The sequence below is a fragment of the Macadamia integrifolia genome, chromosome 3 (assembly GCF_013358625.1).
Source record: "Macadamia integrifolia cultivar HAES 741 chromosome 3, SCU_Mint_v3, whole genome shotgun sequence".
Taxonomy (NCBI): domain Eukaryota; kingdom Viridiplantae; phylum Streptophyta; class Magnoliopsida; order Proteales; family Proteaceae; genus Macadamia; species Macadamia integrifolia.
This window is the reverse complement of record NC_056559.1, coordinates 33252315-33264639: the sequence shown is the minus strand read 5'-3', so window position 1 is coordinate 33264639 and position 12325 is coordinate 33252315. Positions and strand designations below refer to the sequence as shown.

General features: G+C 37.0%; 1 protein-coding gene across 2 annotated transcripts in view; it reads right to left on the bottom strand.

Annotated features, from left to right (window-relative positions):
* The window catches only part of LOC122074086 (dynein regulatory complex subunit 6-like), a 59271-nt gene that overhangs the window by 24254 nt on the left and 22692 nt on the right, over nt 1–12325 (bottom strand). For both annotated transcript variants that reach the window (XM_042638908.1, XM_042638909.1), the window contains exon 8: nt 2765–2836. In XM_042638908.1, coding sequence (XP_042494842.1) covers nt 2765–2836 — 72 coding nt within the window. The remainder of the gene's footprint in view (nt 1–2764; nt 2837–12325) is intronic.

Here is a 12325-nt window from a genome sequence, read left to right as displayed (position 1 = left end):
AAGAGAAGGATTTTGTGATTGGAGTGAAGATAAGATCCTCCTTAAAATTAGGATCTAAAACTGAGCAAGTTAATAAAGGGAGAGGAGGAAATAGGTAAACCATGTGGAAGGAGAGAGGAGTGACAAGAAGAAGGTGAAGGAGATCTCTTACCGTGGGATGAGAGAGGGAGCCAGCTCAAGAAGGAAGTGAAAACAAGAGTGAGGAATAAGAAAAAAAAAAAAAAGGAGAGCAAAGAAACGAAGGAGAGAGAAAATCCCTTACCAAAAAGGGGGAGTAGGAAAAGCTTCGGCCATCGCTGACAGAAAACCAAATCAATTCACTCCTTTCCAATCATGAGGAGGGGGTTGATAACATTCCTTATTCATAAAAACTAAAATAAAATATTGACTCAATTACTAAGAACTTTCCTATCTAGACAAGATAATTAGGACTGTTAACTTTCCTAAACTAATTCAAAGACAAACAACTTAGGATAAGATAAATCCCTACACCATGGAACAACTAATATAAAATAAGAATTTTTGTACACCCCTTAAAAATCTACTTTGGGCCTTATATTTCAGCCAGTCACAACAATAAATACAAAAACTAAAACCCAACCCAAACCTATACTAAAAGCTAGCCAAAATTTAAATCGGACCTATCGTCAAATCTGAAATTACACAGATGTCCTCATTAATCTTTTCTCTTTTTTCTTTTTTTCATTCGACTTCTGGTTTAATTACTTGTAATGTATCATGAATTGATAAGGGTATTTTGGTATTATAAAATATTATTTAATCATATTTTTATAATCAGGCCTAAAAGGATCGGATAATATTCAGTCTTAAATTGAAATATCACTATCCGCATCCAATTAGCTTTCAAATGGATTTGGATAATTTCCGGAAAACAATTTTTCGAATATGAATTCTCCTAAACGGATATGAGCACTAATCGATACAGATTTTCAACTATCCATTTACATCCCTAGTTAAGATCACCAAATTCTGGAAATTTTACAGATATAGAGATCTATTGTGTGGACTCATTTTGTACATCATAATAGGCATTTGATCATCTTCAACCTCAACCATGAAACCACCAAAAGTGATGCAGTAGCCAAGGGAAAGAAGAAAAGGCCAGAAATCCTAGCCATGGGGTTCCCTAGATCACATTCCCAAATCCAGCCATGGCATCTTCTAGAAGAATTAGACTTATATTTGATTTTTTGTCCCTCAGTTTCCATTTTCTTTGTTCTCCATGCTGGTGCAAGTAGTGTCGCTTCAATTTTTCTGTTAGAAAAAGAGAGAGAGAGTTTCTATTTTCCATTAAAGTTAGAAGTTTTTAATTTTAAGTTGTTGTAAGAATTGAAAACATGAAAGGTTTGTTGGGCCTACAAATACAAGTAATAGCACATTGCTTGAGCCCATAATACAAGTTGAACGTTACCAATTTTTGAGAATTCACAACAGCTTTCTGGGGTTGGATAGGCAATCCAGGATTTTGAAGCCCTCCTCTTTGCTGGCTTATTTTTCCTAATTTATACCCACCAAGTGTTCGAAGAAATTATTGAGCCAGACACCCCTTAATAGTACCTCATCAGAGGTATCTGATATATATTTCTGGGAGAAATGATTCCTGTCCCGGGACATAGCCTCCGCTAGCACACCCTCTCTTTCTCTCTCCTCCCCCAGTCCCCCCTGAAATGACCTCTTTGCATAGGAATCAGTGTTGTCAAAAATTTCGTGCGATTATTTGGAGTATGGAATGAGTCAGTCATCCACTTTGTTATCTTATTGAACAAAAATTGTGATATTGTTCCTCACCCCTTCCGTTGATATGGACACATCTAAGATCACCAAATGCTCGGGAGTTCTTCTATTCAATCCATTTTGTGCTTCTTGTTGCTGGATATCTCATTCATACACATCTTCTCTTTGTTTCCGAGCTAGCATGCCCTTATTTGGTTTAGTAAAGGGGGTCGCCCTAAACGAGTGAGGCGGGATCATCTCCTCCACCCTGATTTACAACCATCCTGTGGTCGAGCTGATCTCCCACCACCCTTGTAGTTTTCTTTGCAAGACACAAATTTTACAAACAGAAGCCCTTACTTTCATATTTCTCATTCCGTACCTTAATTTAGAATGTACTCCTTGGAAGAATTCATGTACCCGCCCTCTCACACCCAGCTGTGGACCCCACAATCTCCTCATTAGAACCCACCCCCTACAGGACAATTCCATCTACAACCCCCTCATTGATGGAAAAATGCACACTGGTGTCATAGTGATTCCTTTCTTTTTTTTTCTTTTTTCTTTTTTTTCTTTTTTTTTTTAATGTCTGATTTCTTTATACCTAGGGAATAGTGCAGCTTGGGTTGATCTCTCAATCTCCTCAATTCTTTCAAAAAAATTATAAATTTAAATATGAAAAATTATCTTTTCAATGTAAACCACCATAGAAACCAAAATTAATAAAACCTATGGCCAATAGACGTTCAAAAGGACAAACCACAAATCAAGTCGCAACCATGAAGCCAACTGAAGCTTCAAATGATTAAAAAGATGAGACTGCTTAAATGTCATATCGTATTCCTACAATCTGAACTTCCAATTATTTCATTTTACAACCAAAAGCAACTAAGTAGGAAAGGATTATCTTTATACGAGCTTCCCTTATACAAAGCATCATATGTTTCAGCAAACAAACGATAGATCGGAAAAAATAATTTTCATATACATGTAAACCAATAAACCCCAAAGAGTCCAAAAAAGTGTGGACCTGATATAGACTCCAAGCATCCTGCGGTAAGAGGGCATCCTTCCATGTTCAACAGAACAAGCTTATGCAAACCTGCAATGACAGAAATTGACACTTCAACTCTTCTAATCATAAGCAATTTCCTTATAAGCAAATTGAAATATTTCAGTTAAGAAAATGCAATGAAAGAAACTTCAATGAGAGGACAGTACATGTAAGAAAGAGCAGATCCAACACTATGGCATGTATGACATGCCTTTTAACTCCATTTCTGACATTATGTGAGAAATATTCAAAACCACAATAAAACAGAGGTGGGAGGCACCATCAAGGATTTCTGTATCAGCATCGGTATCGTATCGGTAGGGTTGAACCATTGCGAACATAGAGGGTGGACCTCAGCACAACAGTAAGGTTGCTCCATTGCGACCTAGTGATCGAGGATTCTAATCAGGAAACGGTGTGTCTCCATGACGTGGGGGTAAGGCTGCATACATTATGACCCTCCGGCGGGAGCCTCGTGCACCGGTTACGCCCTTTTTTTTTATCAGATATCGTATTGAAAAAGTGATTTTCAGAGACGTAAAGTATCAGGGAGACGCAACATACACTAAAGATATGCATGGAAATGGTCAAGAAATGCATGGATGTGCTTAGAATACATATAAAATACAGTTTTGAAGCATAAAAGCCTTATTATGCAATATGTAAACATATAATAGCTTGATGCAAGGATTTAGGTTGTTTTTACCTAATCTAGTGATGTATAAAATAAAATAATAAATAAATAAAAAGAAAAGAGGAAAGAGATCTACAACTTTAGCACTTTTTCTCCCGAATCTGTTTCAATTTGTGATTTGAGCACTTTCCTCAAGACTATTTGAAAATAGTGCAGATTAGGGTTGTTTTTGTGTTAGATGATTTCTTTCAATTCATATCAAAAAGAAAAACAAGCATCCAAGGCCTTTGGTTGCTCTCAGTTTCGTATCTCACGGTTTCTATTTTGCAGGTTTAAAGGAGGTGTATCAAATGTATCTTACCTGTATCTGACCATATTGGTCGGTACAAACTTTTTTTGAAAAAATAAGTATTGTATCGATACCCACCAATACTGATACATATCAGCCGATATGATACGATACCTACTAATACTTAAAAACCTAGCCACCATCGAAGTTGATGCAGAAAGTGCTTGATTTGTTTATTGATTAATACAAACAGGTAGAAACAAGCAAACAAACCTGTTCACTATAGCTTATTAGAGTTAATGGAGAATGATTAGAAGAACTCTGCCAGTGTTTGCTGCCAGTCCCAAGCCTGGATAAAGGAGGAGGGTTGGTGTGACAGGTCAGCAGCCTAATGTAGAACTCGGATTGACAAAGCAACCTAATCCCAATGTTGCAGGATACTCTCAGTGAACACACCAAATCAAAGCACCAATAGTATAGATCAGATCAGAATACAAGAAGGAAACAAATCTGGAAAAATCAAGGCTATCGATTCCAATAATTGGGGTTTCTGTAACCAGAGTATAACCAAATGCAGAAATAGGGTTGGAACAGATTATAAAACATGAACAATCATCATAAAAATCAGAAACAACCAGATGTATCTATCGATCTCAGAAAATAGAACAGATTGGGTCAAAATATCCATTCGGACAGAACTTTGGGTGATTTGTGTAGCAGACCAACCAGTGGTCTGATGGGGCCCAAACTGAAATCTAACCACCTTCAGATGGGGCCTAACACTCAACCAAAAGATAGGAATAATCAGGTGGTTGAAAGCCCTTGAATCAGGGATGGATTGGGGAGAGAGTTTCAAAACTGGAAAATATAAAGTATTGCAGATCAGTAGTGTGGTTTACCTAGAATGAAACTGAGATGGGATTTGATAACTTGGAGTGCTTGAAAACAGTAAAATATAATAAAGCAGAAGAGGATCTCTCGGGCTTCCCAACACAAAGAGCCAACTGGATCAAACACCAGTTCCATCAGCCTTGATCAAACACAAGACAATCTCCATGGAGAAGGCAGCAGCAGCTACAGCAATTGTTTTCTTCAAATTGTTCAGCTATGGGAGCCTCCTTGCCTTGTATAATGGTGACAATGGGGGAGGGAATACAGCCTAGTAATTGGAAGGTTCCAAAATAGGAAAACCCACATTTGATTGCCTTGTATAATGGTGACAATGGGGAAGGAAACTAATGACTTGACTCAAATACTAACTTAGCTCTTAAGAAATATCAAAGACTAACAACTTAAATTGAACCCAACTAAAATGAAAACTAAGTAGTAAATCCCGTATGCAACCTTAATACCCCCAGTTTAGACCCATAAAAGTGGCCCATTATACTCAAAACCACATGTACTGAAGGCCCAACACATATACAACCCAACCCTAGACTTATTCCTAATAAAACAAGCCTATTTCGGTGATGAATCTGCATCAACTTTCCCCAGCTTGAAAAAATTTGTTCTCGAATTTTGCAATCGTGAGATGGAAACATGTGAGTTGCAGATGAAACCATTCCCAAACAAAATTCTATATGCTTGTAAACTTGTGGAATGTAGTTTTCAAGGCGTGGAGGCGGTGGAGCATTCTCTTCAAAGAACCAAGATGGCATAAAGAACTCTGTATGTTCGACCTCTGAATCGATACCAACTGTGAATGTCGTATGCATAGGGTCATCAATGTTGGCAACCTTCTCATCAAAGACTTTTCATCATGAATATCAAAGACACTTTGTGGAGTGCTCTCAACCACTACCTCATCTTCCACGGTCTCGATATTGTCTACTCTAATCTCTTCAATATAGAACTCTTCAGTGGAATCTTCTATTTCTTGACCTTCTATCTTTGAAGCTTCAAGAACTATCTCTTCCATGGGAACCTTGATTTCAAGTTCTTTTGGTTTGAATATAAGTATCTTCACTTCCCATAGAGGTGTTATAGGTGCTATTAATGATTCTAGTACACCAACACGTCATTGCAATCTAGCTAATCATTCATCTATTCGCACCATTCCTTAATTCAGTTCCATAATCAAAATCCTCAGGACTTATTTCATTGTTAGCCATGTTCAGCTTTGATAGGCTTTCAAAGTTGTTCTCTACCATGCTTTGATAACAGTTAATGTAAGACTAAGATTGAAAAGTCAACCTAGTCCCAAAGCTGAGATGGTTTGGAGCAATAAACTCAGACCTTGAGTGGATGAGGAACAATATAATAATAAGATAATAAAGTAGAAGAGAACCTCTCGAGCTTCCCACCACGAAGAGTCAACTGGATCAAACACCAGTTTCATTAGCCTTGATCAAACACAAGACAATCTACATGGAGAGGGCAGCGGCAGCTACATCAATTGCTTTCTTCAAATCATTCAGCTACGGGAGACTCCTTGCTTTTTACAAACAGTGATAATGGGGGAGGGAATACAGCCTAGTAATTGGAAGGTTCCAAAATAGGAAACCCCAAAATTGATTGCCTATTACATAAGTAAAAAAGGAAACTAATGACTTGACTCAAATACTAACTAAGCTCCTGAGAACTATCAAAGACTAACAACTTAAATTGAACCCAACTAAAAAAGAAACCACTGAAAAAGGAAACAAACTAGTTAATCCCATATGCAACCTTAATACACCCAGTTTAGACCCATAAAACTTGCCCATTGCACTCAAAACCACATGGACTGAAGGCTTAATACATATACAACCCAACCCTAGACTTATTCCTAATAAAACAAGCCTATTTCAGCAATGAATCTGCATCAAATCCGGCACCGGAAAACCCTTTTACTTGGATTCTACAACCTTATATTATAAGTATTGTGCTAGAGCGTTCCCTGCTAGAATAAGAAACGCACTACACTATGACTCAGGTGTAGTGAAAAGTGCAAAGGTTAGCTAGGGCGTCCCCTTTTCAGCAATATGGCACATCAACACCCAGATGCGATGACAAGTAGGCAAGAGTTCTTGTACCATGGACGAGCGCATGTATAAGAAGCTAGTCCAAAAGAGTAGGATTAGGTTAGCATCTTGGAACATTAGAACTTTAATAGGTAAGAGTCTAGAATTGATGGATGTTATGAAGAGAAGGATTACATAGCCTTTATATTGAGGAGGCTGTGATAGAGGGCCTTGGGGAAGAAGGGAAGAATCACACAGGGGAGGGGAGGAAATTCACACGACCAAGCATAACTACAAAGTTCCACCCAAAACAATTAATTCATCATTCAAATCATTCTCTACAGTCCATCGACTACAACCAATATATAGAAAATAAAAACATGAAATTAGAAACTCTGCTAACATAGTATCTAACATAAACTAGGAAATAACCAAAAAGGAAACTAATGCAAAGGAAATAAATCCTAACTCCTACATTCAAATCTGGAAAATAAAAGGCATGAAATAAGATACTAAGTAACTACTAATTTTATTTCCAACCCTTGTTGGACCAAAACCCTAGGCTGAACCAATTCTTCTTGGCCCTTGGCTTCCACAGCCGGTCATGCTGGTCCAACCAAGTAAGTACAGTTGTATCTGCATCAAGCTATTGGAGTTTATGTAATAGGGGTAGTATAGGAGCTGTACTTATGTTGTCCTTTTTCTTTTTCCCTTTCACCTCCCTAGGGAGAGGTCTATGTAATTTTTCTAAGTTCTAGCTGAACATAATATACGTGGGAAAGCAAGAATGCTCTCACGTTTTGCTCTCATTTCCCCTCTTCTCTGATCTTCTCTGTAATGCCCCAAATTTTGGAACCTTAGATTATATATCTTTTTATGTTACTTTCTAAGCTTTTTAAAATATTTAAAGTTAGGCTTTATTTTAATGACTTAATGAGTTAGCCCAGTGGTTAATACCATGATTAATTAGAGGTCCTAGGTTCAAATCTTGTTAGTAGAGAGTTTCTTTAATTGAATTCTTTTTCTTTTATTTTTATTTTTTTTTAAAGAGATTCTTTCCTTTTATTTTTAAGATTCTTTCTTTTATTTTTTTTTTAAAACATTCTCTGTGGACCCTACCCCATTTAAACAAACCGTGGGGAAGAGAGAGAGAGACATGAGAGAGAGAGAGAGGGGGGAAATAGAAGAGAACCATGGGGAAGAGAAAGAGACATGAAGAGGGGGAAAGAGAGAGAGACGTGGGCTATAAAAGAAAGAAAGGGAAAGAAAGAACCGTAAGAAAGAAAGAAGAAAAGAAGAAAGGACCATGAGAAAGAAAGAAAGAAAGAAAGGGAGAGGAAGGGGGATTTTGGTGCTTACTCTTCTGTTTTCTGCCCTCTTCAGGTAATGACGTCCTTTTATCTTTAGGTTTAGTCGTGGTTCTGCTGTTTTTCTTTTGGGACCCAATAGAGGTCTTGTAGATGATGGTTTCTTCATATGTGACCCAATATTTAGGGTTTTTGGGACCCATTAGGGTTTTTTTTTTTGGTCTCAATATGGGACCCAAACCGTGATCCAATATGCGACCCAAACCATGACCCAAATCTAATATTCTTTATAAAAGTCTAGGATTCAATTCATAGGGACCATATGTATTTTTTTTTTTTTAGACCCAAATTAAATTAATCGGTTATTTTTTAGACCCAATACGGGACTCATGTGATCAAAATCAATATTATTTTCTTGTGAACCAAATATTGGGACCTTGTGTTGGTTAGATATGGGAAAGATTTTTGGGATTCTCTGGGCTGCCTAAGAGGGGTAATCGATTTTAATTTGGGGCCCATCGAAGGTCCCTAACATTAATTCTTGGTTGGATCTATAAAAGTTTCTATTCTTGTCCAAATCTTGATCTTTAATTTTTCTTCAAATCTAGCTATAAAGAGACCCATGTTTTGTTACCATTGATTCCCCTACCATAGAGAGAGAATCAATCCACTCATGGAGAAAATCTGATTCTCGCTTTGCATGTTACTTATAAACCCATGAAATTGAGAAAAATTGAAAGACCTGAACTTGTATTTCCCTAATTGCTTAAAACCCAACCGTTAACTTTTGGGCATACTTTGGGGGTTAGTAGAGCCGTCCTAGGGGATATTTCAATCTGAATTCGAGGACCATCTAGCCAACGGATTGAGAGTAATTTCAGATTTACTGAAATCTGAAAGTTACACTTTGAGATTGTAGTTTTTCTAATTACTCCTTGATCACTCGACTGATCATTCTCATCATCAGAAGGGTGATAATACGTGTTGGGGGGAATTGTTTCCTAGAGTTTGACCTATGTCTGGGAGGGTTGAATTTTGAGGAGAAAGTGAGGTATTTGAATTAGTTTTGAACTGGGAGATTAATGGGAGATGTAATTAATTGCAGGTTGTGTTTGACTTGAACATTCAGAGCTCGAAGGGTGGAAGTAGAAGACTTGCAGGCTGAGGTAAGTGGATTATAGTGGGGTTATACCATAGGCGTGTGGTTTAATTGTATGATGAGATGTTTTGTGTGCTTGTATTTTATACTTATTCTGAATTTTGTTTATGTGTGACATGAGTTCATAGGAGTGATTGATAATTGATAAGGTGATTATTAGTGTGATGTATATTGATGTGATTCTTATGTGAAGATTTTACCTATATGTTTTTGTAAAGAAAATGATTTTATGAACAGTGATTTTATGAAAGTGTGAAAAGAGAAAGTGCGTTGAGGGAAAATAGATTACTGCGTACCAGACTAGAGAGGGGTGTCCCTTTGAGCCGCGGGACTTATACCCACTGTGCACAGTGGTGTATATTTAGTCACATAGTGGTGACGACAGCGTGATTGTGTGATTGTGTGATTGTGGGGGTCGTGATTCCCTCTCGTATTATGGGTGGTGGTAGCTTATTTCCCCCAGTGCAGGCTAAAGTGTGATAAAAATGAATATTTCTTTTACGATCACATTTTAATTAAAAGTGTGGTTTTGAGAAATTAAAACTATTTGTTTTAAACGTTGTTTTTGTCTATTGGTTTACCCTGTGATGTGCTTTACTATTGTCCCTTACTGAGCTGTTGAGCTTAACCCATTATTTGACCATCACAGATAATTGAGAGGAAGGTATGCGTGGAGCAGGAGTTCCAGGGCGACCTGAAGCTACTATCAGTTTATTTTATTTTGTTAGATGATTGTAATAGGATGTGAATTTATGTAAAACTCTGACAGAGTGTTTTTATTTAAATTTGAGAATGCACCTTAGATTGCCACCAATAGGTAAGGTTTGGGATATTTTATCTATGAGTATTTGTTTTATTTTGTTAACATTTGAATATTATGAGTTCTCATATGCCTGTTTGTTTTGGTGAATGTTTGGATCGTTTGATCATTGCCCACGAGGGTTGTACCCTTACCTGCATCTAGGTTTGGGTCATGACATTCTCCCCCTCTTCTTCTTTCCTTTCTTATCTGTTCTTCCCTCACTCTAACCCTTGGACCTTCTTATTTCTAACTGAGGCTAGATGGAAGGGTAACAAAGCCAAAGAGTTGGACGCGAGGGGTAAAAGTAACAAAAGTGGTGTGGGCATAATAGTGGATAAAGATTTAAAGAATTATGTAATGGATGGGATGGATGTTAAAAGATTCAGAGATAGGATTATGTCCATCAAACTTTTGTTGGAGAAGGATATTGTCAATATAATTAGCGCTTACGCACCTCAAGTAGGATTAGATGAAAGTAGTGAGTTAAAATTTTGGGAACATATGGATGGATTAGTTCAAGGTTTTAGTTAAGAAGAAAAATTATAATAGGGGGTGATATAAATGAACATGTTGAGAATGACAGTGTACATAGAGTATATGGCTTTGGAGAGATGAATGAGGAGGGGATCTCAGTTTTAGATTTTACTATGGTTTATGATCTATCTACTGTAAATACTTACTTTGGAAAGAGAAATGGGCATTTAGTTACCTTCAAAAGTGGGTATCATAATAGCCAAAAAGATTATCCCTACCTATTAGGTCTGATAGATTGTTCTATAAGGATTGTAAGGTTATACCAAGGGAGAGCCTAACCACACAACATAATAATGGATATCTGCCTCACCACAAAGAATTATAAGAAATGTGAGCTTATTTGCCCCAGGATAAGGTAGCGGAGCTTAAAAGGAGATACTTTGAAATCATTTAGTGATAAAGTGGTCACCAATAAGGAAAATAGGACTCTGAGAGAGAATAATACGATGTTGAACGAGATGAATACTTGTAATAAAAAGGTTGCTAAAGATGTCCAAGGCAAATAGAAAGGAAAACATCATTCTTATAGGGAGACTTAGTGGTGGGATGATGAAGTTCAAGCAGCCACTAAGACTCAGAAAGCTAGTTTTAAGACATGACAAAGGACCTGAGGATGTAGAAAATCTATAAATGCATAAATTTGCCAAAAATGAAGCTAAGAAGACTGTGCAAAAAGCAAGGGCAAAAAAATATGCTTTATAACAATATGAGCACAAAGGAATGTGAAAAAAGCTATCCATAAGATAGCTATAAGCCTATAATGAGGGGAAGGAAGAGTAGAGATCTCAACCATGTTAGTTGTATTAAAAGTAAAGATGATAAAGTACTAATAAGGGATGAGGACATTAAGGAGAGATGGGAAGTTATTTCTGAAGCTGACTAAATGGGAACACTTCGAGTGATAGTGTCCCAGAAGACTGCTTTACCCATCAAGACACCACATGTCGTAGATATATACGAAAAATCAAGGTGTCTGAAGTAAAAGAAGCTTTAATGAGGATGAAATTAGACAAGGCACAAAGCCAGATTAGGTTCCAATGGAAGTGTGGCGGAGATTAGGAATTTGTGGTCTATTTTGGCTAACCAAGTTGTTTAATAAGATTATGAGCACAAAGAAAGTGGCAGATGAATGGAGGATAAGCATCGTGGTTCCGATATACAAAAATAAAGGTGATATTTAGAACTATAATAACTATAGAAGAATACAACTAAGGAGTCATACTATGAAACTATGGAAAAGGGTTCTTGAAACCCGTCTGGGAAAAGGAACTACTACAAAAAACCAATTTGGCTTAATGCCAAAAAGATCCACAGCAAAAGATATTTACTTAGGAGACTTATGGAAATATTTAGAGATTGCAAAAAGGATCTCCATATGGTCTTTATTAGTGTAGAAAAAGCTAATGACAGTCCCTCAAGAGTTAATCTAGAAAGTATTAGAGAAAACGAAGTGTTTTAAGTAAATCTGTGGATATAATTAAAGACATGTATGATGGTGTGGTGACTAGTGTAAGAACTGTGGAGGGTTAAGGTAGTGAATTCCCAATTACAATTGGATTACATCAAGGATCAGCTTTAATCCCTTATTTGTTTGCTCTTATCATAGATGAATTAAACAAAAGAGATTCAAGATGAGGTTCCTTGGTGTATACATTTAGATGATGATATTGTTTTGGTGAATGAAACGAAAGAAGGGATTAACACACAATTGGAGTTATGAAGATCAACATTGAAATCAAAAGGTTTTAAAATAAGTACAACGAAAACGGAATATATAGTGTGTAACTTTGGTTACATGAGGACAGATAACGATGTGATTAAAATTGATGAGAGCAAGGTTCCCGAAGGAGTTCGTGGTGCCATCTACATA